This window comes from Choloepus didactylus, chromosome 5 (genome assembly GCF_015220235.1).
Source record: "Choloepus didactylus isolate mChoDid1 chromosome 5, mChoDid1.pri, whole genome shotgun sequence".
In the NCBI taxonomy this organism is placed as follows: Eukaryota; Metazoa; Chordata; class Mammalia; order Pilosa; family Megalonychidae; genus Choloepus; species Choloepus didactylus.
In genome coordinates, this window is record NC_051311.1 from 113,241,795 (window position 1) to 113,269,012 (window position 27,218).

A 27,218-nucleotide genomic window follows, 5' to 3' on the forward strand; every position below is an offset into this window, starting at 1 on the left:
TGTTTAATGTGCTGTAATTGCAAATGCTCATTGTAACTTAAGCAGTACCATTTGGGTAGCTCAGAGTCATAAAGCAGTGAAAGTAGGACTAGAGATTATATTCAGACACAACAATCTTAAATACATACCATAAATCCAACAAGAGATACTAAAGCTTAATCGTAGAAATATTGCCTGATTTCCTAATGAAGAACTTATCCAATATTAAAATTGAAGAGAGCCTGGAAAAATCAATGTAGATGTTTAACTCTGTGTGTATTGAGGTATTTTTCCCTCCAAAAATATAGTTCTCTGGTGAAATAACTAGATCCTTAATATTGTTGATGAAACACTTGCTGATGAAACTCCTGCGGCACTTGGGACTACCCACTACTCTCTTTGATGATGTCGTTAGGGACTTCAAAGGCAAAACCTTTCCTTCTTATGACATCTCTCCCATGCAATTTACATTTGCTACCACCAGGTGGTGATAGAGAGTGATAGCAAGATTGGCCTGGTAGTAGACTAATCGGGATCCAACATCCTTTTGTTTAAGAGGAACTTTCTTTCAATTAAAATGAGTAAAATCTTGAATAAACAAACATGGAAAGGGAAGCATTATGTAATGAACATAACCAAGTAGGAGGAGATCTGGAGATCCAGTTCTCGCTCTTCCACTTAATGGTTCTGAACTTGGACAACTGCACCTCAGTTTCTCTATTTATGAGTAAAATGCTGGTACTGGAATTACACTACCTTTGAAGTTCTCGTTCTGAAATAAACATGTATAATTGTAATTTTTAAGGCAGTCTAACACCAAAATTAAAAGAACAAAATGTTAAAACATTTCTCACAAATAGATAAGTCTACATTTCATTAGCAGCTTTTTTCTTAGTTCACTTTATATGATTTCTCTGTGTGTGGTGGTGGGGAGAGGGTCAAGGCGGTGGGAGAAGGCTTTGTCTTTCTTGTCTCAAGCAAGTGAGAAATATTTCATACATTTTTGCACAGGACTTTTTCTTCCTCTTTTGCTAACTCCAGTTTTCTGTATGCTGTCTCTGGAGGTTTAGCTCTTCCTGGTGTTTCTAAATCATTAGAGTTTGTGGAATTCTTGAATCTACTCTTAATTTTCTATGCTTACTGATTTTACTTCTGTGCCTTTTACTTGGTCTTTTCCACAAAAGAAAGAGCTCTAACTCCCTATCTAGTTTATTTATGTAAATATTTAGCAACACTTTTTTTAAGTAAAGGTCTCTGTAGGCTTTAGGATCAACTCTATCTTATCAGGAAATAGGTTATGTCAAAGTGCGATTTTTGGACTCCTGAAGGTCCCAAGACACTTTCAGGGGATCTGTAAGATCAAATCTATTTTCATAGTAACACTGAAATGTTATTTTCCTTTATCACTGTGTTACATTTGCAATGATGGAATAAAGCAATGGTGTGTAAAACTGCTGGTGCCTTGGACGAATCAAGGCAGTGACTCAAAACGATGCTAGGAGTCATTGTGTTCTTCACTGCCGTACATGCAGAGTTAGAGAAAAACACAGCCTGTCCCCCTTAAGAATGTCATTCATGAAGCAGAAAGAAATTTAATTATATTACATTTCATCCCTTGAGTACACATCTTTACTGTGTGACAAATGGAAACACATAAAACACTTCCACTGCCCACCAAAGTTCAGTGGTTATCTCAAAGAAAAGCATGTGTGTGATAGTGTGAGTTGTCAGCTGAACTAGCTGCCTTTTTCTCATGGAACACTATTTTTCTTTGAAAGAACAACTGACAGACAAACTATGGTTATTTTGACTTGGGTATTTGGGTGTTTGGTAGACATTTTCTCAACAATGAACGGAATAAGAAGACAACGGGCATAAATTTATTGTCAATGATAAAATTTGACCTTTCGAGCAAAAATTAGAATTTTGGAAAACTTATATCCTCCATCAAGAGCTTGACATCTTTATAAAACTTAAAGACTTTTCTGAAAAGATTGGTAGTGATATTACCAAATTGATTCTTAGATTGTGTATCATGAAATGTGTCAGTATTTGGAAGGTCTGCCTAACTCCGTATTTTCCAAATGACTGGTGCATGATATTATAAAAGCATCCATGGGAAAAAGAGTCATTCAGAGTTTAAGATAGAGCAATGACTTTTTTTTTTTTTTTTTTTTTTTGAGGTTCTGTTTCTCTTTTTATTTTTGACATTCACTATCTTTTTTTTTTTTTTTTTTTCATTTTTATTGAGATTGTTCAGATACCATACAATTATCCAAAGATCCAAAGTGTACAATCACTTGCCCCTGGGTACCCTCATACAGCTGTGCATCCATCACACTTAATTTTTGTTCAATTTTTAGAAACTTTTCATTACTCCAGACAAGAAATAAAGTGAAAGATGAAATAAGAAAAACAGAAAAGGAAACTCTAAACCTCCCCTATCCCTAACCAACCCCCCTCAATTGTTGACTCCTGGTATTGATATAGTACGTTTCTTGCTGTTTATGAAAAAATGTTGAAATACTACTAACTGTAGTATATAGTCTGTAATAGGTATATAGTTCTTCCCTATATGCCCCTCTATTATTAACTTCTAATCGTATTGTCATACATTTGTTCTGGTTCATGAAGTGATTTCTAGTATTTGTACAGCTGATCATGGACATTGCCCACCATAGGATTCAGTTTTATACATTTCCATCTTTTGACCTCCAACTTTCCTTCTGGTGACATATATGACTCTGAGCTTCCCCTTTCCACCTCATTCACACACCATTCGGCACTGTTAGTTATTCTCACATCTTGCTACCAACACCGCTGTTCATTTCCAAACATTTAAGTTCATCCTAATTGAACATTCTGCTCATACTAAGCAAGAGCATCTACACTTCTTCCACAAGGCAGGAGGGAGAGTCAAAGAAGGTAGAGAGGCAAAAGAAAGAGGAAACAAAAAAAATGACAGCTAGGAAGCAGCAAAAGGAAAAATAACCTTAAATCAAAGTAGAGTAAAGAATCAGACAATACCACCAATGTCAAGTGTCTAACATGCCTCCCCTATCCCCCCCTCTTATCTGCATTCACCTTGGTATATCACCTTTGTTACATTAAAGGAAGCATAATACAATGATTCTATTAGTTACAGTCTCTAGTTTATGCTGATTGCATCCCTCCCCCAATGCCTCCCCATTTTTAACACCTTGCAAGGTTGACATTTGCTTGTTCTCCCTCGTAAAAGAACGTATTTGTACATTTTATCACAATTGTTGAATACTCTAGATTTCACCAAGTTACACAGTCCCAGTCGTTATCTTTCCTCCTTTCTTGTGGTGTCTCACATGCTCCCCATCTTTCTCTCTCAGCCATATTCATAGTTACCTTTGTTCAGTGTACTTACATTGTTGTGCTACCATCTCCCAAAATTGTGTTCCAAACCACACACTCCTGTCTTCTATCACCCTGTAGTGCTCCCTTTAGTATTTCCTGTAGGGCAGGTGTCTTGTTCACAAAGTCTCTCATTGTCTGTTTGTCAGAAAATATTTTGAGCTCTCCCTCATATTTGAAGGACAGCTTTGCTGGATACAGGATTCTTGGTTGGTGGTTTTTCTCTTTCAGTATCTTAAATATATCACACCACTTCCTTCTTGCCCCCATGGTTTCTGCTGAGAGATCCGCACATAGTCTTATTAAGCTTCCTTTATATGTAATGGATTGCTTTTCTCTTGCTGCTTTCAGGATTCTCTCTTTGTCTTTGACATTTGATAATCCGATTATTAAGTGTCTTGGTGTAGGCCTATACATATCTCTTCTGTTTGGAGTACGCTGCGCTTCTTGGATCTGTAATTTTATGTCTTTCATAAGAGATGGGAAATTTTCATTAATTATTTCCTCTATTATTGCTTCTGCCCCCTTTCCCTTCTCTTCTCCTTCTGGGACACCAATGATACGTACATTATTGTACTTTGTTTCATCCTTGAGATCCCGGAGACGTTGCTCATATTTTTTCATTCTTTTCTCCATCTGCTCCTTTGCGTGTAGGCTTTCAGGTGTTTTGTTCTCCAGTTCCTGAGTGTTTTCTTCTGCCTCTTGAGATCTGCTGTTGTATGTTTCCATTGTGTCTTTCATCTCTTGTGTCGTGCCTTTCATTTCCGTAGATTCTACTAGTAGGTTTTTTGAACTTTTGATTTCTGCCGTATACATGTCCAGTTCTTCCTTTACAGCCTCTATCTCTTTTGCAATATCTTCTCTAAACTTTTTGAATTGATTTAGCATTAGTTGTTTAAATTCCTGTATCTCAGTTGAAGTGTACGTTTGTTCCTTTGACTGGGCCATAACTTTGTTTTTCTTAGTGTAGGTTGTAATTTTCTGTTGTCTAGGCATGGTTTCCTTGGTTATGCAAATTGGGTTTTCCCAGACCAGAACAGGCTCAGGTCCCAGAGGGAAGAAATATTCAGTATCTGGTTTCCCTGTGAGTGTGTCTTAGAAAATTGCTCCACCCTTTGATGCCTTGGGTCACTGTGCTTTTCTGCCCAGCAGGTGACGCCTTTTAGCCCATAATTCTTGACTGGTGTGAGGAGGTATGGCTGTGTTCCCCCAGGCTCTGGGGTCTGGTTCTGAATGGAAAGGGCCCCACCCCTTTCCTCCTAGAGAAGACAGACCTCTCAGGTGGAGGTCATTAGCATTTCAATGGTCTCGCTCTCTGCTTGTGGTGTCTCCACCCTTCCCAGAATCACAACCCTGGAAACTGAAAATGACTGGGGCTTTCTCCACTGAGCCAAAAAAGAAACAGATAGTCCCCTTCAGACCCAGTCCAAGGCAAACCTCCGGCTCTCCAAGGTCAGTCGTCACCCAAAACCTCTGTCTGTTTTTGGGGGCTGCGTACCTGTAGTGAGCAGTTCACACTGGCTACTTAAAACCCCAGTTGGAGCTCAGCTGAGCTGTATTCGCTTGCTTGGAGAGAGCTTCTCTGTGGCACCATGTGGCTCTGCAGCTCAGGCTATGGGGGAGGGGGTCTCCCGACCTGGTTCCGCAGGTTTTACTTACAGATTTTATGCTGTGTTCTCGGGCATTCCTCCGAATTCAGGTTGGTGTATGATGAGTGGATGGTCTCCTTTGTCCCCCCACAGTTATTCTGGATTATTTACTAGTTGTTGCTGGTTTTTTGTAGTTGTTCCAGGGGGACTACTTAGCTTCCACTCCTCTCTATGCCGCCATCTTGCCCGAGTTCGCAATGACTTTTTTTTTTTTTTTTTTTTTTTTTAAATCATCATTTTATTGAGATATATTCACATACCACGCAGTCATACAAAACAAATTGTACTTTCGATTGTTTACAGTACCGTTACATAGTTGTACATTCATCACCTAAATCAATCCCTGACACCTTCATTAGCACACACACAAAAATAACAAGAATAATAATTAGAGTGAAAAAGAGCAATTGAAGTAAAAAAGAACACTAGGTACCTTTGTCTGTTTGTTTGCTTCCCCTACTTTTCTACACATCCATCCATAAACTAGACAAAGTGGAGTTTGGTCCTTATGGCATTCCCAATCCCACTGTCACCCCTCATAAGCTACATTTTTATACAACTGTCTTCGAGATTCATGGGTTCTGGGTTGTAGTTTAATAGTTTCAGATATCCACCACCAGCTACCCCAATTCTTTAGAACCTAAAAAAGGTTGTCTAAAGTGTGCGTAAGAGTGCCCACCAGAGTGATCTCTCGGCTCGTTTTGGAATCTCTCTGCCACTGAAGCTTATTTCATTTCCTTTCACATCCCCCTTTTGGTCAAGAAGATGTTCTCCATCCCACGATGCCGGGTCTACATTCCTCCCCGGGAGTCATATTCCACGTTGCCAGCGAGATTCACTTCCCTGGGTGTCTGATCCCACGTAGGGGGGAGGGCAGTGATTTCACCTTTCAAGTTGGCTTAGCCAGAGAGAGAGGGCCACATCTGAGCAACAAAGAGGCATTCAGGAGGAGACTCTTAGGCACAAATACAGGGAGGCCTAGCCTCTCCTTTGCAGCAACCGTCTTCCCAAGGGTAAAACTTATGGTAGAGGGCTCAACCCATCAAACCACCAGTCCCCTATGTCTGTGGTCATGTTAGCCACCATGGAGGTGGGGTAGGCGAATACCCCTGCATTCTCCACAGGCTCCTCAAGGGGGCACTACATCTTTTTTTTTCTTTTTCCTTGTTTGTCTTTTTTCTTTTTTTTTTTTTTTTTTAAATTTCCCTTCTTTTTTCAAATCAACTGTATGAAAAAAAAAGTTAAAAAGAAAACAAACATACAATAAAAGAACATTTCAAAGAGACCATAGCAAGGGAGTAAGAAAAAGACAATTAACCTAAGATAACTGCTTAACTTCCAACATGTTCCTACTTTACCCCAAGAAAGTTACATAATATAGCAACATTTCAGTGAACTTGTTCCTACTACATCCATCAGAAATTAACAGACCATAGTCATTTCTGGGCATCCCCAGAACGTTAAATAGCTTATCTGTTCTTCTTGGATTATTGTTCCCCCTTCCTTAATTGCTCTCTACTGCTAGTTCCCCTACATTCTACATTATAAACCATTTGTTTTACATTTTTCAAAGGTCACATTAGTGGTAGCATATAATATTTCTCTTTTTGTGCCTGGCTTATTTCGCTTAGCATTATGTCTTCAAGGTTCATCCATGTTGTCATATGTTTCACCAGATCGTTCCTTCTTACTGCCGCGTAGTACTCCATCGTGTGTATATACCACATTTTATTTATCCACTCATCTGTTGAAGGACATTTGGGTTGTTTCCATCTCTTGGCAATTGTGAATAATGCTGCTATGAACATTGGCGTGCAGATATCTGTTCGTGTCACTGCTTTCCGATCTTCCGGGTATATACCGAGAAGTGCAATCGCTGGATCGAATGGTAGCTCTATATCTAGTTTTCTAAGGAAGTGCCAGACTGACTTCCAGAGTGGCTGAACCATTATACAGTCCCACCAACAATGAATAAGAGTTCCAATTTCTCCACATCCCCTCCAGCATTTGTAGTTTCCTGTTTGTTTAATGGCAGCCATTCTAACCGGTGTTAGATGGTATCTCATTGTGGTCTTAATTTGCATCTCTCTAATAGCTAGTGAAGCTGAACATTTTTTCATGTGTTTCTTGGCCATTTGTATTTCCTCTTCAGAGAACTGTCTTTTCATATCTTTTGCCCATTTTATAATTGGGCTGTCTGTACTATTGTCATTGAGTTGTAGGATTTCTTTGTATATGCAAGATATCAGTCTTTTGTCAGATACATGGTTTCCAAAAATTTTTTCCCATTGAGTTGGCTGCCTCTTTACCTTTTTGAGAAATTCCTTTGAGGTGCAGAAACTTCTAAGCTTGAGGAGTTCCCATTTATCTATTTTCTCTTTTGTTGCTTGTGCTTTGGGTGTAAAGTCTAGGAAGTGGCCTCCTAATACAAGGTCTTGAAGATGTTTTCCTACATTATCTTCTAGGAGTTTTATGGTACTTTCTTTTATATTGAGATCTTTGGTCCATTTTGAGTTAATTTTTGTGTAGGGGGTGAGGTAGGGGTCCTCTTTCATTCTTTTGGATATGGATATCCAACTCTCCCAGCCCCATTTGTTGAAAAGACCATTCTGGCTCAGTTCGGTGACTTTGGGGGCCTTATCAAAGATCAGTCGGCCATAGATCTGAGGGTCTATCTCTGAATTCTCAATTCGATTCCATTGATCTATATGTCTATCTTTGTGCCAGTACCATGCTGTTTTGGCAACTGTGGCTTTATAATAAGCTTCAAAGTCAGGGAGTGTAAGTCCTCCCACTTCGTTTTTCTTTTTTAGAGTGTCTTTAGCAATTCGAGGCATCTTCCCTTTCCAAATAAATTTGATAACTAGCTTTTCCAAGTCTGCAAAGTAGGTTGTTGGAATTTTGATTGGGATTGCATTGAATCTGTAGATGAGTTTGGGTAGAATTGACATCTTAATGACATTTAGCCTTCCTATCCATGAACATGGAATATTTTTCCATCTTTTAAGGTCCCCTTCTATTTCTTTTAGTAGAGTTATGTAGTTTTCTTTGTATAGGTCTTTTACATCTTTGGTTAAGTTTATTCCTAGGTACTTGATTTTTTTAGTTGCTATTGAAAATGGTATCTTTTTCTTGAGTGTCTCTTCAGTTTGTTCATTTCTAGCATATAGAAACATTACTGACTTATGTGCATTAATCTTGTATCCCGCTACTTTGCTAAATTTGTTTATTAGCTCTAGTAGGTGTATCGTTGATTTCTCAGGGTTTTCTAGATATAAGATCATATCATCTGCAAACAATGATAGTTTTACTTCTTCTTTTCCAATTTGGATGCCTTTTATTTCTTTGTCTTGCCGGATTGCCCTGGCTAGCACTTCCAGCACAATGTTGAATAACAGTGGTGACAGCGGGCATCCTTGTCTTGTTCCTGATCTTAGAGGGAAGGCTTTCAGTCTCTCACCATTGAGTACTATGCTGGCTTTGGGTTTTTCATATATGCTCTTTATCATGTTGAGGAAGTTTCCTTCAATTCCTACCTTTTGAAGTGTTTTTATCAAAAAGGGATGTTGGATTTTGTCAAATGCTTTTTCAGCATCTATTGAGATGATCAATTGATTTTTCCCTTTCGAGTTTTTAATGTGTTGTAATACATTGATTGTTTTTCTTATGTTGAACCATCCTTGCATGCCTGGAATGAACCCCACTTGGTCATGGTGTATGATTTTTTTAATGTGTCTTTGGATTCGATTTGCAAGTATTTTGTTGAGGATTTTTGCATCTATATTCATTAGGGAGATTGGCCGGTAGTTTTCCTTTTTTGTAGCATCTTTGCCTGGTTTTGGTATTAGATTGATGTTAGCTTCATAAAATGAGTTAGGTAGTGTTCCATTTTTTTCAATGTTTTGAAAGAGTTTGAGTAAGATTGGTGTCAGTTCTTTCTGGAAAGTTTGGTAGAATTCCCCTGTGAAGCCATCTGGCCCTGGGCATTTATTTGTGGGAAGATTTTTGATGACTGATTGGATCTCTTTGCTTGTGATGGGATGGTTGAGGTCTTCTATTTCTTCTCTGGTCAGTCTAGGTTGTTCATATGTTTCCAGGAAATTGTCCATTTCTTCTACATTATCCAGTTTGTTGCCATACAGTTGTTCATAATATCCTCTTATAATTTTTTTAATTTCTTCAGGATCTGCAGTTATGTCACCTTTTTCATTCATTATTTTGTTTATATGGGTCTTCTCTCTTTTTGATTTTGTCAGTCTAGCTAGGGGCTTGTCAATCTTGTTGATCTTCTCAAAGAACCAACTTTTGGTGATATTTATCCTCTCTATTGTTTTTTTGTTCTCTATGTCATTTATTTCTGCTTTAATCCTTGTTATTTCTTTTCTTGTACTTGGTTTAGGGTTGGTTTGCTGTTCATTTTCTAGCTTCTTCAGTTGATCCATTAGTTCTTTGATTTTGGCTCTTTCTTCCTTTTTAATATATGCGTTTAGTGCTATAAATTTCCCCCTTAGCACTGCTTTTGCTGCATCCCATAGGTTTTGGTATGTTGTGTTCTGATTTTCATTCGTCTCTATATATTTAGCAATTTCTCTTGCTATTTCTTCTTTAACCCACTGATTGTTTAGGAGTGTGTTGTTTAACCTCCAGGTATTTGTGAATTTTCTAAGTCTCTGATGGTTATTGACTTCTAATTGTATTCCATTGTGGTCAGAGAATGTGCTTTGAATAATTTCAATCTTTTTAAATTTATTGAGGCTTGTTTTATGTCCCAGCATATGATCTATTCTGGAGAAAGTTCCGTGAGCACTAGAAAAGTATGTGTATCCTGGTGATTTGGGATGTAATGTCCTGTAGATGTCTGTTAAATCTAATTCATTTATCAGATTGTTTAGGTTTTCAATTTCCTTATTGGTCTTCTGTCTGGTTGATCTATCTATAGGAGAGAGTGATGTGTTGAAGTCTCCCACAATTATTGTGGAAACATCAATTGCTTCCTTTAGTTTTGCCAAAGTTTCTCTCATGTATTTTGTGGCACCTTGATTGGGTGCATAGACATTTACGATTGTTATTTCTTCTTGCTGAATTGCCCCTTTTATTAGTATGTAGTGGCCTTCTTTGTCTCTCAAAACATCCCTGCATTTGAAGTCTATTTTATCTGAGATTAATATTGCTACACCTGCTTTCTTTTGGCTGTGGCTTGCATGAAATATTTTTTTCCATCCTTTCACTTTCAGTTTCTTTGTGTCCCTGTGTCTAAGATGAGTCTCTTGTATGCAACATATTGATGGTTCATTTTTTTTGATCCATTCTGCGAATCTATATCTTTTAATTGGGGAGTTTAATCCATTTACATTCAACGTTAAAACCGTGAAGGCATTTCTTGAATCGGCCATCTTATCCTTTGGATTATGTTTGCCATATTTTTCCCTCTCTCTATTAATATCCTTTATTGTACCCATACCGAATCTCTTTAGTACTGAACTTTTCTCCAGGTCTCTCTGTCCTGTCTTTGTTTCTCTGTCTGTAGGGCTCCCTTTATTATCTCCAGTAGGGCAGGTCTCTTGTTAGCAAATTCTCTCAGCATTTCTTTGTCTGTGAAAAATTTAAGCTCTCCCTCAAATTTGAAGGAGAGCTTTGCTGGATAAAGTATTCTTGGCTGGAAATTCCTCTCACTCAGAATTTTAAATATATCGTGCCACTGCCTTCTTGCCTCCATGGTGGCTGCTGAGTAGTCACTACTTAGTCTTATGCTGTTTCCTTTGTATGTGGTGAATTGCTTTTCTCTTGCTGCTTTCAGAACTTGCTCCTTCTCTTCTATGTTTGACAGTGTGATCAGTATATGTCTCGGAGTGGGTTTTTTTGGATTTATTCTATTTGGAGTTCGCTGAGCATTTATGATTTGTGTATTTATGTTGTTTAGAAGATTTGGGAAGTTTTCCCCAACAATTTCTTTGAATACTCTTCCTAGACCTTTACCCTTTTCTTCCCCTTCTGGGACACCAATGAGTCTTATATTCGGACGTTTCATATTATCTATCATATCCCTGAGGTCCATTTCGATTTTTTCAATTTTTTTCCCCATTCTTTCTTTTATGCTTTCATTTTCCATTCTGTCATCTTCCAGGTCACTGATTCGTTGTTCAACTTCCTCTAGTCTTGTACTATGAGTGTCCAGAATCTTTTTAATTTGGTCAACAGTTTCTTTAATTTCCATAAGATCATCCATTTTTTTATTTAGTCTTGCAATGTCTTCTTTATGCTCTTCTAGGGTCTTCTTGATTTCCTTCATATCCCGTACTATGGTCTCATTGTTCATCTTTAGTTCTTTGAGTAGCTGCTCTAGGTGTGTCTCTTCTGGTCTTTTGATTTGGGTGCTTGGGCTTGGGTTATCCATATCGTCTGGTTTTTTCATATGCTTTATAATTTTCTGTTTTTTTTGGCCTCGTGGCATTTGCTGAACTTGATAGGGTTCTTTTAGGGTTTGTAGACCAGTTGAAGTCCTTATCTCTAATTTATCAGATCTACAGCTTCGTGGAGTACACTTTCTCTAACTAACCAGCAGGTGGCGTCCACGAGCCACCTGTTCTCCACAAGCCAGATCTCCCCTGCTTAGCCTTTTTGGTGAGTGGGGGAGTGAGTCTTGTGGGGCCCAATTGGTGTACCAAGCTTGCGTGTGTAGTTGGTGTTGCCTGCCCTGTATGTGGGGCGTGTTTCTGGGCAGTCGGGGAGGGGGGGTGGCCCTAACAATCAAATCTCCCTGATGATCCTAGAGTTTTAAAGCTACTGCAATAGTCTAATCCTTCAGTTCAGTCCTGCCACAGTTTGTCTCTGCCACTGACCCACAAGTCTTTGGTATTGGCGTATGGCTCCTGAGACTTGCAAGTGGGCCCCTCTTCCAGGCTGTGCACCCCGGGTCCTCTGTTGAGGGATGACTGTGCTATGTCACAGGTGAGTGCCGTCCCCCCAGGGCAGTTCTGGGCTGCTGGGCTGTGTTGGGAGGCTCCCAGTCTGCTCAAATGATGGCTGAATGGGGCTCTGTTAATTCACACTGCTCCCCCTTCCCAGCTCTGGGACATTCAGCTGAGGTTGCAGGGAAGGCTAATGTCCACGCCCAGTTTTGTGGTGTGTGCCTGTTATTTGAAGCACTTCCGTCACACTGGGTTGTCTGGGGCAGCTCTGGGCTATGGGGCTGGCGATGGGCAGGAGTGTTTCCTGTCCACCAGGATGGTGGCTGTGAGCGGACACCCCCCTTTTCTTGGGAAGTTGTGTTGTTTAGTGAATTTTCTCAGCCACTGGATTATTGCCTTTTGTCTCAGAGCTCTCTTAGTTCTGCTCTTGACTTGACGTGCCCAAATTTCAATTCTTTGAAGCTTTCTGTATTGAGCTTCTTAGAGTAATTGTTTTAGAAAAAGCTAAAAGGATTTAAAAAAAAAAAAAAAAAAAAAAAAAAAAAAAAAAAAAAACGGCCCTCCTCAGAGATCTAATGGGTTATTGAAATGCTAATAGACAAAGCAACCAGGGCCATTAAGGAAAGATGCACAGGGCAGAGAGATCAGCCTTGCTTCGGGATTTGCATATGCGCCTCAAGGCCTGATCTCCGCCCTTCCCCTTTCTGTGTTCACCAGAACTCCAAAAATCCTCTGCTTTTATTTTGGAGTTTTTCGTGTTGTTTTTTTTCTATGCCTGTCTCCTCTCTGCTGGGCTGGCTGCTCTCAGAGTCTCTGGTGTCTGGTCTCAGTCTATCTATGGTTGGAGTTTGAATCAGTAGAATGAGTTTCCTATAAGAGCAGCCACTGCAATTCTCCCTTCTCCTTACTGGAGCTGAGAGCCCCTCCTCCCCCGGGACTGAGCCTGGCAGGGAGGGGCGCGGGTCCCCTGGCCGCAAAAACTTACAGATTTCGCTGATCTCAGCAGTTCCACGTTTTCATGGGTGTTGTATGAAGTATGCCCAAAGACAGATTGCTCTGTGGTGTCCAGTCCACGCAGTTCCTGGCTTTTTACCTACTTTCCTGGAGGAGTAACTAAAACATACAGCTCACCAGTCTGCCATCTTGCCCCGCCTCGCAATGACTTTTTAATGTTACAGAGTACAGTTTCAGATTCCTCAATCTTTAAGAAACATCCATTTCTTGAGTTTTGGTATAATATAAAAAAATCCTCAATTATCTGAAGAGGCTATTAAAATTCTCCTTTTTCTGAATACACATCTGTGTGAGGCCAAATTTTCTTATGTACTTCAGTCAGAATAGTCTGTCACAGAAAATTGAATGCAGAAGCAGACATGAGAATATAGCCAACATCTATTATGCCAGATATTAAAGAGATATGAAAAATGTAAAAGAATTATACTCTACTATTTTTTGTCTTTGAAAATTTTTTTCATAAAAAATTTTGTTAAAAAGTAACAAGTTTGCTATTTTAAAATTAATTTTAAATATTTTAAATGTTCTCAGTTTTAGTTTACTTAATCAATTATTTTTTATTAGAGAAGTTGTAGGTTTACAGAAAACTCATGCGGAAAATACAAAATTCCCATATAGTCCCTCCTCTCACACACAGTTTTCCCTATTATTAACATTTTGCATTAATATGGAAACTTTGTTACAATTGATAAAACAATATTATTGCAAATATACCATTAACTGCAGTCCATAGTTTACATTAGAGTGTGCTATTTGTGTTTTACAGTTCTATTTTTTTTTTAAATTTTATTCTAGTAACATGTATACAACTTTAAATTTCCCCTTTTAGCCATGTTCAAATATATAATTCAGTGGTGTTAATTATCTTCACAGTGTTGTGCTTCATCGTCATTATCCATTACCAAATCTTTTCCATCATCCCAAACAAAGTTCTGTATCAATTAGGCATTCCCTACCACCACTGCATCCCCTGTTAACCTGTATTCTAGTTTCTAACTCTGTGAAATTGCTCATTCTAGTTATTTCATATCAGTGAGATCATACAATATTTATCCTTTTGTGTGTTTGACTTATTCACTCAATGTGATGTGTTCAAGGTTCATCCATATTGTCTCTTTCCTTTTTATGGTTGAATAATATTCCAGTGTGTGTGTGTGTGTGTGTGTGTGTGTGTGTGTGTGTATACACACCACATTTTGTTTATCCGTTCATCTGTTGATGGACATTGCTGGGCGAATACCTGTTTGAGTCCCTTCTTTCAGTTCTTTTGGATATATACCTAGAAGTGGAATTGCCAGGTCATATGGTAATTCTAACTACCAAACTGTTTTCCACAGCGGCTGCACCATTTTGCATCCCCACCAACAATGACAAGTTCCCATTTCTCTACATCCTCTCCAGTACTTGGTATTTTCTGTTTTTTGTTTTTAATAGTAGCCATACAGGTGGGTGTGAAATGGTATATCATTGTGGTTTTGATTTAAATTCCCCTAATGGTTAATGATGTTGAACATCTTTTCATGGGATTTTTGGCCATTTGTTTATCTTCTTTAAGTAGTATCTTTTCAAGTCTTTTGTCCGTTTTCAAATTGGGTTGTTTGTCTTTTTGTTGTTGGGTTGTAGGATTTCTTTATATATTCTGGATATTAAACCCTTAATGGATATGTGGCTCCAGACCCCTTCTGTAGGTTTTTACTTTCATGATTGTCTGGTTTGCCAAAGCTGCCATTATGCAAAATACCAGAAACAGATTGTCGTTTATAAAGGGCATTTATGAGGTTACATATTTACAGTTCTAAGGCCATAAGTGTCCACACTAAGGCATCAACAAGAGGATACCTTCACTGGAGAAATGCCAGTGGCATCCAGAATACCTCTCTTAGCTGGGAAGGCATGTGGCTGGCATCTGCTGGTCCTTTGCTCCTGGGTTGAGTTTCAAAATGGCTGTCTCCAAAACATCTCTGGGCTTTTGTTTCTCTTAGCTTCTCTCAGCTCTCTGCTTGGTTCTCCTGGGGCGTTTCTCTCTAAGCTCCTGGGAGTCCTCTCTTAGCTTCTCCAGGGCAATCTCTGGGCCTCGTCTCTTAGCTTAGCATCTCCAAACATCCTTCTGTTTGCATCTCCCAGCACCTCCATGCACCTGTGTTGGCTCTTAGCGTCTCTCCAAAATATCTCTCTCAGCTTCTCTCCCCTTGTGAGCTCCCTTAAAGGACTTCAGTGATCTAATTAGGACCCACCGTGAGTAGGTGGTGTCACACCTCCATGGAAATGATCTAATCAAAAGATCTCACCTACAGTTGGGTGGGACATATCTCCATGGAAACAACCTAATCAAAAGTTTCTACCCTAATCAAAAGACTAATAAATCTGCCCCCACAAGATTGCATTAAAGAACATGAAAACTTTTAAATTTTGATGAAGTCCATTTATCTTTTTTCCTTTGGTTCCTTGTGCTTTTTGTGTAAAGTCTAAGAAACCATTGCCTAACACAAGGTCCTGAAGATGCTTCCCTATGTTTTCTCCTGGGAGTTTTATAGTTTTAGATTGTATATTTAGGACTTGATTTATTTTGAGTTGATTTTTATATATGGTGTGAGGTAGGGGTCCATCTTCATTCAGTTGCATAGGATATCCAGTTTTCCCAGCACCAATTGTTGAAGAAGCTATTCTTTCCTTACTGAGTGGACTTGGTACTCTTGTCAGAAATCAATTGGCCATGGATTGTTTATTTCTACTTTTCTATTTCTTCAAAGAAGGCTGTGGGAATTTTAATTGGGATTACATTGAATATGAAAATTGATTTGGGTAGAATTGACGTCTTAATGATATTTAGCTTCCAACCCATGAACATGGGATGTCCTTCCTTTTATTTAGGTGTTCTTTGCTATCTTTTAGCAATGTTTTGTAGTTTTCCATGTACAAGTCCTTTACATCCTTGGTTAAATGTATTCCTGGATATTTGATTCTTTTAGTTGCTATTGTAAATGGAATTTTTTTTCTAGATTTTCTCTTCAGATTGTTCATTACTAGAGTATAGAAGAACTAATGGTTTTTGCATGTTGATCTTATAACTTGACACTTTCCTGAATTCATTTTTTTTTAGCTCGAGTAGCTTTGTTGTGGGTTTTTCAAGATTTTCTGTATATGGAATCATGCCGTCTGCAAATTGGGAAAGTTTTACTCTTCCTTGCCAGTTTGGATGACTTATTTCTTTTTCTTGCCTAAGTACTCTGGCTAGAACTTCTAGTATAATGATGAATAACTGTGGTGACAGTGGGCATCCTTGTCTTGTTCCTGATCTTAGGTGGAAAGGTTCAGTCTTTCTCCACTGAGTATGACTTCAGCTATGGGTTTTTATACATGCTCTTTATTATATTGAGGAAGTTTCCTTCTATTCCTAATTTTAGGTCAATTTTAATATTAAATATGGTAAATATTAATAGATATAACTTATATAAACAAACCTCTTTGAAGTCATTTATTTTTTATGAGTATAAAGGGCTTCTGTGATGAAAATAGTTGAATGTAGGTAGTATACTCAATTGAACTTTGTACTACTTAAAGTGCAGTATAAGAAGACTAGGCCTGAGCACCCTTCTATTATGAGATAGATTATTATCTTTTTTAACTTTGTTTTCATAGTGTATTGATGGCATTAAAAATTTAGCAAATAACCCTCCCACATCTTTTGCCAGCCAACTCCTGCCTGAGACTTCTATGACCTCCTTTTTATAGGCTATGAGATATAGCTGTGTTATTGTGTAAAAATGAGCTAAAGGTTGTGGTCAGTATTATCCCTTGGCCTGCCATCCAGATGGAAGAAGGTAACTGTGTCTTATAAGATGCAGGCAGTGAAATGAGACTATGGAAGATCAAATTCCCTGCACATAGCAAGTGGCAGATGAAAAGTTCAGTAGCTGGATAGTGAAGAACTGTCTAGAACAATTGTCTTCAGGCAGGAAAGGGGGACTTCTTTGGGGATATTTTTTCAGTGCTATCTGGCAACAGCTGGGTAATGATTTAAAATTCTCAGGATTCTAACTTCAAGTTTAAAACACATTTGCCTATGCCAGCATTAGAAAAGGAATCTCAAAATGCTGCCAACTTAGACAACTGAAAGGAAATAGAGATTTATATTATTCAAAAGCTGAGTCTTAGGAGGTTCTGTTACTTGGCAGCTGTGTCAACAGAACTGAACCATTTGCTTCTTCTCTGTTAGACACATGGTTCAAAATAGGACCACACCGTACCATCATGACATGTGTAGAGATGAAAACAGAGGGTGATAGTTCTCATTGTTGGATTCAAGAAAAACAAAATATTCTTTTCTCTATGAAAAGTATGATGAAGATTAAAGGGATAATGGGAAGGCAAGGGGAGGTGTGAAAATAACTTTTGTTTTGTTTCCTTTCTCCTCAGTGTCTACATTTTTCTCTCTTGTGCTCTCTTCCTCTCCCTTTCCCCATTCTTTCTTCTATTGAGAATTAGGGCCATGGGTCATTTCTTCGATGGAACAGCAGGACTGATGCTTCCTGTTTTCCCACCTGGAGAAGAAACCATTTCTCCCTCTGCCTACCCATCCTCTGCCTACCTGGAAAAGCTTGATATTTAATAACTGTGTTCAATAGAAAACAATGAGAACTTTATTCCTATTAAATTAAGTAACTACATTTAATTTTTTTATTTTTTAATGGTTTATTTTATATATATATATATTTTCTATTGAGATTGTTCACATACCATACAAATATCCAAAGATCCAAAGTGTGCAATCAGTTGCCCAGATACCATCATACAGCTGTGCATCCATCACCACAGTTAATTTTTTTTCAGTTTTTAGAACATATTCATTACTCCAGAAAAGAAAGTCAAAAAAAGGAGACTCATATCCTCCCATACCCCTAACCACCCCCCATCCATTATTGATTCATAGTTTTTGGTATAGTACATTTGTTACTGTTGATGAAAAAATGTTACAATACTACTAACTGTAGTATATAGTTTGCAATAGGTATATATTTTTTTCCTATATGCCTCTCTATTATTAACTTCTAGTTATAGTGCCATACATTTGTTCTGGTTCATGAGAGTGAATTCTAATATTTGCATAGTTAATCACGGACATTTTCCACCACAAGGTTCACTGTTATATACATTCCCATCTTTTAACCTCCAACTTTCCTTCTGGTGACATACGGGACTCTGAGCTTACTCTTTCCACCACCTTCATATACCTTTCAGCACTGTTAGTTCTTCCTACAACATGCTACCATCACCCCTGTCCATTTCCAAACGTTTAAGTTCACCCTGGTTGTACATTCTGCTCATAATAAGCAAACGCTCCCCCTTCTTTAGCCTCATTCTATATCCTGGTAACTTGTATTTCATGTCTATGAGTTTACATATTACAATTAGTTCATATCAGTGAGATCCTGCAATATTCGCCTTTATATGTCTGTCTTACTTCACTCAATATAGTGCCCTCAAGGTTTCTTCATCAACCCCTTTCTTTTAAGACAGTTTTGTTCACACACCTTATATTCCGTCCTAAGTAAACAATCATTGGTTCCCTGTATAGTCATGTATTTATGTATTCAGCACCATCGCCACTATCTATATAAGGACATCTCCATTTCTTCCCCAAAGAAGGAGGAGGGGTCAAAGAAGGCAGAGAGACAAAAGAAAAAGAAAAGAGAAAGAGAGATAAAACAACAACAACAAAACATGACAGCTAGAAAGTAACAAAAGGAAAGATAGCATTAACCTGAAGTAGAATAAAGAGCCAGACAACATCACCAATGCCAAGAGTCCCATATCCTTCCCCTACCCCCCACCATATGCATTTAGCTTTGGTATATTTGCCTTTGTTATAGTAAAGGAAGCATAATACAATGTTTCTGTTAATTTATAGTCTCTAGTTTGCATTGATTGTATTTCCCCCCCCAATCCCACCCTATTTTTAACACCTTGCAATGATGACATTCATTTGTTCTACCTCATGTAAAAACATATTTGTACCTTTTATTACAATCGTTGAGCACCCTAGGTTTCCCTGAGTTACACAGTCCCAGTCTTTATCCTTTGTCTTTTGTCCTAGTGTCCCACATGGTCACAGTCTTCCTCTTTCAACCATACTCACAGTCATCTGTGTTCAGTGTACTTACATTGCTTTGCCACTGTCTCCCAAAATTGTGTTCCAAACCTTACTCCTGTCTTTTCCCTTCTGTCTGCAGTGCTTCCTTTAGTGTTTCCTGTAGAGCAGGTATCTTGTTCACAAACTCTGTCATTGTCTGTCTGAGAATATTTTAAGCTCCTCCTCATATTTGAAGGACACTTTTGCTGGATATAGGATTCTTAGTTGGTGGTTTTTCTCTTCAGGATCTTAAATATATCACCCCACTTCCTTCTTGCCTCCATGGTTTCTATTGAGAAATCTGCACATAGTCTTATCAAGCTTCCTTTGTATGTGATGGATCGCTTTTCTCTTGCTGCTTTCAGGATTCTCTCTTTATCTTTGATGTTTGATAATCTGATTATTAAGTGTCTTGCCATAGGCCTCTTCTGATTTATTCTGTTTGGGGTATACTGCACTTCTTGGATCCATAATTTTATGTCTTTCATAAGAGATGGGAAATTTTCATTGATTATTTCCTCTATTATTGCTTCTACCCCTTTTCCCTTCTCTTCTCCTTTGGGGACACCAATGACACGCACATTCCTGATTTTCATTTTGTCCTTAAGTTCCAGGAGACATTGCTTGTATTTTTCTATTCTTTTCACTATCTGTTCTTTTGTGTGTAGGCTTTCAGGTGCCTTGTTCTCCAGTTCCTGTTTTCTTCTGCCTCTTGAGCTCTGCTGTTGTATGTTTTGATTGTGTCTTTCATTTCTTGTGTTGTGCCTTTCATTTCCATAGATTCTGCCTGTTGGTTTTCGAACTTTCAATTTCTACCTTATGTACGTCCATAATTTCTACCTTATGTTTTCATTATACGGTCCATCTCTTTTGCCACATCTTCCCTAAACTTTTTGAATTGATTTAGTATTAGTTGTTTAAGTTCCTGTATCTCAGTTGAACTGTAAGTTTGTTCCTTTGACTGGGCCATAACTTCATTTATCTTAGTGTAGGTTGTAGTCTTCTGTTGTCTAGGCATGGTTTCCTTGGTCAGGTTTTCCCAGACCAGAACAGCTCCGGTCCCAGAATGAAGAACTATTTAGTATCCGGTTTCCCTGAGGGTATGTTTTAGAAAATTGGTACACCCTGTGAGGCCTCAGGTCCCTCTGCTTTTCTCCCCAGCAGGTGGCGCCTGTCAGCCTGTAACTCCAGACTGGTGTAAGGAGGTGTGGCCCATAGCTGTTCTCCCCCAGGCTCTGGGGTCTGGTTCTGAATGGAAGGCGGGTAGTAAAGCTGGGCCCACCCCTTTCCTCTTAGGGAAGACACACCCTCTAGGGAGAGGTCATAGCATTTCAATGGTCTCTCTCTGCCTGTGCTCTCTTCTACCCTTGTCTGGGTCAGAGCACTGGGAACTGAAAATGGCTGAGGCTTTCTCCACTGAGCCGAAACAGGGACAGAAAGCCCCCTTCAGGACCAGTCCCTGGCCACCCTCCAGCTCTCCAAGGTCAGTCATCACCCAAAGCCTCTGTTTGCTTGTTGGGGATTTGTATCAAGCAGTCCAAGTTTGTTGATTAAAACCCCAGTTGGAGCTCAGCTGTGCTATATTCACTTGCTCAGAGAGAGGTGCTCTCTAGCTCCAGGAGGCTTTGCAGCTCAGGCTATGGGGGGAGGGGCTCCCAGTTGGGATCTGCAATTTTTACTTACAGATTTTATGCTGCAATCTCCGGCATTCCTCCTTATTCAGGCTGGTGTCTGATGAGTGGGCAGTCACGTTTGTCCTCCCGCAGTTATTCCAGATTACTTACTAGCTGTTCCTGTTTGTGTATTAGTTGTTCCAGGGGGACTAACTAACTTCCATTCCTCTCTATGCTGCCATCTTAGATCTCCCTTACATTTAATTTAAAAAAATTTTTTCCTTTGAGTCATACCTTTTTCCCACTTGCCTCTCATTTTATAAGCAAGTCAGACTGAGAAGTTCCTTCTGTCCATTCTAAAGTGCTTTAGAACCTCTACAAGCGCAGTTTGGGTTTCCTCACTCTGATTATTTTGCTGTTAAATCATTAACATGCTGTACCTTTACTCTTTTCCTTGATTCAACACTTTTAAAATGATTGCAGTAGACCTTGGAGGATGACTTTGGTTATTGAATTAGGATGGAATTAATAATGGTGGAAAGAGTGGTCAGGGTAAAATAATAGTGATAATAATAATAGAAGAGGAGGAAGAAGAGGAGGAAGGAGGAAGAGAAGAGAAGAGGAAAAGAAGGAGGACAAAGGAGGAGGAGAAACAATTTTCTTGGGTGTTTAATATTTGCCAGGCACAGTTCTGATGTCTTTACTTGTACTGACTCATTTACTTAGATCTAAAGGATAGCAGTTCACTTGGTCAGCGATGGGCTGAAGCAAAAATGAACAGAACTGAGACATGTGGAAGGATGAAACAGTGATAATGCTTAGTAAGGGGAAAAGGGTGAACCAGTGACATAGAGAAATCAGAGGTAGGTGGTTGAAATTTGAAAAAAGTTATGGAGTGGTGATTGGTGTATGGATTCCAGAGTAAAATGGGGTAGCTGATTTGGACATTGGGATATCTATTATTGGGAGGGGCTAAGTTGAGGACAAGGTAAGAAGGAAAAAAGAAGTGAAATGGGATTGTTCTTGATGACAGGAAAGCTTGAGGGTTTGCTGGAAAACAAGAGCTAAGATGTGGAAATTGGGAGGTCTAGGAGGCATTAGTTGAACAAATGAAGGTGGGCTGGGGAGATGCCATGAATGGAAAGGGGGTTCCAAATATGGGATTCTCTGTACATCAACTGGCTGTGGAATGGATGGAGCTGGGGTGAGAATGAGCTGGGACTGTTGGTGAGGGTGGGGTCAAGCCAGGAGTCTGCTTGACATGATGATGATCCGACAGGGAGGAACCTTATACCCGAAAGGAGGTTTGATTTATCCACTTGACCTCTTGCCATTTGTAAATGGGAGAAACCAACTTTTTATGTGTGTGAATTAAGTGGGCAATAATTAGCAGCAGGTAGCTCTGAGTCTTATTTTCCTAGATTGAAAGCATCAGAATTCACTTTGCAGTGACCTACACTAGCGACAGGAATTTCTATAACTCAGGTTCCCCGTGCTTTGACTCCTCCATTTGCTTTGTTTGATGTGCAGGGAGATTTAGTGGGTCAAAGTGGGAAGTCCCTCCGGGGAGCCTGTGCTGACACTGCATTTAATGCCACTGTTTAAGCCATATCACTGTGTGTAAAGGCACATTCATTTACTATAATGTGTACTTTCCAAACCCTTTATGAGTCATTCTCTGGAGAGTACTCTTATTCTCCTAGGGGTTGATGCTAAATGTCTGTTTTGGAAAAGATCCAAAAATCAGTCAGAGTGGAAGTCACTCTATAGTTGTATCTTCTAACATTGTAGCTTGATTACATTTTAAAAGTGTGGCATATTATTTTATATGTCACTACTTAATATAATCTCTTTTTTAAAGTTTTATTGATTTTTTTAATTTTTAAATTATTGACTCTTTGACTATGAACACCATCTTAAATGACCATCATTGCCAAATATATTTATCAGTTATAAGAAAGCTTTTTCTCTTTGCAGAAATCTACCAAAAATATACCTGACTTCCCACTTGTGGGTGAAGTTCTTTGTAAGAAAATCAAAACAAATACAGGATGTTCTCATTACGTGGTGTGCTCCTTAATGACTATAGTTTGTAACTGAAGTCCTGCTGGTTGCTTTTGATGGACTAGGATAAGGTAGATAAAGTGGGGAAAAGTGGAGAAAAGGGAAATTTGAGTTTTTAAAGATGTTTCCACTATCTGCTCTCAGCATAGTACTACTGCTGTTGCTTTAACAGTGACTTTCTGATTGTGTATTCAATTTTTTGAAGAAAAATTTCAAACACCCAAGCTAGATGAGCCCTCACTGGGCAAGAGTGTATGTAGCTTCTCAGATGGCTTCCAGAATTAGGTTCTAATTCTCTCCAGCCAGGAGTTTAACCACTGGTGTTGAAATTATTGGCAACTGGTACTTTAGTGATTAACTTCATTTTGTCAGTTCCTTGGCTTCCCTTGGGGGAAAATAAATAGAAGATCTAACAATTGGGGTCAATATTTTCCATGTCACAATCAGTTGGAGCTGGGTAGAGCTGCCTCCTCTAAGTAGGGCATTTGCTGTCTGGATGACCTCAGTCACATCTTCACTCCTTCATGGTATTTACGTGCCTCCCACAAGACTTTGAATTTGTGACTCAGATTTAAAAGGTCCTTTGTATTTGGATCACTCCAAACTGGATTCGACAGCTTTAGCCCCCACTGCCTCCAGCTTCTCTTATATCTGTTGTATTTTATCTGCACATTCTTTCTGCCTGGATGTCCCATTGACACTCAAACCACAACATGCTGAAAGTTTTTTCATCATTTCCTTCTTTGCCTCCTCTTCCCAATTTTACTGCCAATGTCTTTGCTCTTCTGAAGTTGCATTGTTACTTAATCTTTCTTTTTTCTTCCATGTCTGAAGGCTACCATGAGTTATTTCTTCCTTCTTGGCCCTGCTGTTCTCCAGTTCACATTCTCTACATTCTTTCTACGTTCACCTACCATGTCAGTGAAGGTGCAGTTGATCCAGATAAAAGTTGGCACAAGCCTCCCAGCAGCTTGCCTTATTTTCATTTCTGCTCCTGTTTTTCAGGCAGGGACAAGAATAAGCTTAAGCAAATTCTATTTTGTATTTTGTCACTTTCCTTTTCGAAAAACCTCTGTGATTTCCCATCACATATTGCACCAAATACAACTCACTTTTCTGTTTGCCAAGACTCTACCAGTTGTCTCCACACATACAGTCTTACCAACTAAAGTTTTTATTTCTTGACTTGAATTCATTCACATCTGTTGTACTCAGCATGCTGGTTCCCTCTTCCACAGGCCTTTGCACATCTGCATCTTCCCTTTCTTGATTAGTTCCTGACTTCATTCAATACTCATTTCAAATTCCGTCTTCCTCAAAGCTCACCCTGTCTTACTCCACTAAAACTTGATTATTAGTATTCTTTCTGACCTTATACATTGGGGATCAGCAGAGTATAAGTAATTCAGTACATTGACATGCTTGAATTTAGGTTTGGCCATAAATTGGCCAAGTAGCCTTGGGTCTTGGTGAGCCATGTGTATCTTAATTGTGAAAAAGGCAGTAATAATACCAGTCTCATTAGATTGTTGTGATTAAATGTGATAATGAATGAAAAGTGCCAGCACTTAGTATGCACTCAATAATCAATAAGCCAGTATCTCAGAGAACATATCCAGCTACACCACGTACCCACAGACATGAGTTATGCCTTGTAGAGTGCCTAGCACATATTAAATATCCAGCAAATGTCCGTTGAAAAATGAAGACAGGGTGTGACCATAAATGGCAGAGGTTGATTATCGTGATCATTATTGATATTATTTAACAAATCTTAGAGATCACACCATGAGCAGGAATATATACAGTAGGAAAACAGTACACTTCTCAGCTGTGCATATTTGTCTGCAAATGTGTCTTGCCTTCCATTACTCTGTCATCTACTTAGGGATACATTATACATTCATCATAATTGCATACAAATAATCTGCAAACGAACACTCATGCCTGTAAGTTAGCTGCTTTTTATTATTTTATGCTTAGAGTTTAGGTCTGAGGAAGTTCTTCATTCCTCAGAGTTTTCACTTTGTTAGTTTCCATTTGCATTTACAGAAGAGACAAATAACATCATTTGCAATTGGTGAGAGTCTTCTCTAAACTCATTTTATTTGAAAATGTTCCTGGCAGCATAACCATCACCATTAACATTAAAATTAAGACTTGGTTGGATACATTTTCTCAAGAACTTGCCACATAGTGGTATCTCCTCTTTCATTTGTCCATAAATACCCTTTGCTTTGAAAAGAAAAAGTGCCAGCGTAAGCTATATTACATTCAATATGCAAATGGAATTTTTATAGAAATAGGGTTATATTAGAGGTGAAATTAATTGTGACAGAGCTGGAGGAGTTTTATAGAAAAAGAAGATTAGCATGGGTCTTCAGCAGCTGTCTTCCCTGATGCATATAATGTTAGGCAAAATGAAAACTACATGTGCTCATGTTCAGTGGAGGAATATTTACTGAATCCAGAGAAATCTGAGCAGGGATGTCTCCAGGGATTTATGACAGCCTATTTTCTTTTCTCAGTGTGGGGATGAATTGTGTCTATTATCATCTAAATTGAAAGTCATGATGGTGTTTCTTTTGTGATTCTCTTATTTTTTTTTTTTTGTTTATTAAGAAACTTGTGCAGAAAATGTTTTGCTTATTCTGAAGTTAAGTTGCTGTTTTTCTTAAGACCAGCATGAACAATAATCGCAACTTTCTTCAAATATTTATGTATATATAACAGGTAAGATTTTATGTTGCATTAGACTGATCTAGCATAATTTGTTTCTTTGCTTCTTCAACTAAGTAAGACAACCTATTATTGCCCAAAAGTCACATTTTCAAGCTGGATTTCCTTTTGAATGATATTTTGCAATTTTAATACAATATAAAATTGTGTGTGTGTGTGTGTGTGTGTGTGTATAATATTCTTTCTTTTCCTCCAAGGAAACCAACATGTCTGACAAAAGTGACTTAAAAGCTGAGCTAGAGCGCAAAAAGCAGCGCTTAGCACAAATAAGAGAAGAAAAGAAACGGAAAGAAGAGGAAAGGAAGAAGAAAGAGGTAAATATAGGTGTTGGGATGCTGGGGGCGGGGGAGGATCAACTTGATTCTGAGGGGCTAGTGACATGGATATATAGGACCTTCCTAAAAGAGTCCTTTTATGATTCCTGCATAAAAAGAGTAGATATCTACACTCTCGGAGGGCTAAGGTCACAGCATTTAGTCCAGTGGTCTCCAAACCCTAGGTTCACCTCAGATTTAAGCAGGGCCCTGAAGGTGGTCTGTGGTCTCCTTAGCCTTTTTGCATCTCAGCTTCCTGTCCTTAATATGGGAATAATAATATATTTGCTTCATGGGGTCATGAGGATTAAATGAGTTAACCTTGTAAAGCGTTTAGCAGTAATTAGAATATAGTTAGTACTTAATAAGTATTAGCTTTTAAAAAAGATTCTAAAAAACTACCAGCAAGAGCAGTTAGGAGAAAGTTAAAGAATGATGCCAATGGATTCACACTGATATTTAATTTTTAGGGTAAATTAGAATCCTACAACTGGTAATGGAAAAGCTGTGTTTTCCTCCCTTTTGTGAGACGGTGGTACTATAGTAGAGTCTTCTATATGGAAACAGAATTGTGAAAAGTTAGAGCTGGAAGAGATTTTAGAGACCTTTTTCAGGTCCCTCTTTATGCCATTAAAGTGGCAGAGCCCCAGAGGTGAAATGTGGCCTGCCTGCTAGATCCAGACTCCAGGACTCCCGATTCTTGAAAGGTTTGCTGTCATATTGTGTTTTCTTTCATTATCTGAACTGAACAAATAATTTATTTTTCATTCTCCAATTTATTACAGCAGTGTAAAAATAGCCCATGTCTCGTTCCAAAAACCAGATGCCAAAGATATTTTTGAATTGTTTTCTAAGAAGGAAACTTTATATGGTGTGATCTTCTTGTGTGTATAGAAACCAGATCTGCTTCCCCACTTAGAGTTTTTCTTCAAGGAAAAAGCAAACATATTTGAATGTCTTACAACCTAAATAAGTGTTTTTTTCTTAATATAAGGCTGGGCAATCAAGGTAACAGATTTATAAGAATTATTGTTTTCCAACAAAGTAAAACATAAATGAAATTGCATTTTAGCCTTTTAGCATCTTGCATCTCTCGGTTCCATTACACTTTGATTGATGTGATAGTTACTTTGTCCTTGACAGCACGCATATAATGTTTTTCCCTTGGAGATCTTTGTTGTTACTTGTGCGGTTTTTGAGTGAAGTAGAGGTGAGAACTGACAAGGAATGGCTATTCATTTCCAAGCAAAGTCAAAAAAGCGTTAAGTTATTATGTTCCCTTTCCTCCCAATGTCAACACTTACTGTAGCTTTAAAGCACCTGTTATCCTTTCCTAATAACCGGTTTCCTTTAAAACTGACATTCTAATATCCAACTTGAATTTCATAGAATTACCACAAAATGCGATGTGATATGGGAAATCA

The 27,218-nt window shown here is 38.6% G+C and overlaps 1 protein-coding gene across 6 annotated transcripts in view; it reads left to right on the forward strand.

Annotated features, from left to right (window-relative positions):
* The window catches only part of DYNC1I1 (dynein cytoplasmic 1 intermediate chain 1), a 320,884-nt gene that overhangs the window by 22,578 nt on the left and 271,088 nt on the right, over positions 1 to 27,218 (forward strand). For all 6 annotated transcript variants that reach the window (XM_037836734.1, XM_037836737.1, XM_037836735.1 and 3 more), the window contains exon 2: positions 25,678 to 25,794. In XM_037836734.1, coding sequence (XP_037692662.1) covers positions 25,687 to 25,794 — 108 coding nt within the window. In that variant the 5' untranslated portion in view covers positions 25,678 to 25,686. The remainder of the gene's footprint in view (positions 1 to 25,677; positions 25,795 to 27,218) is intronic.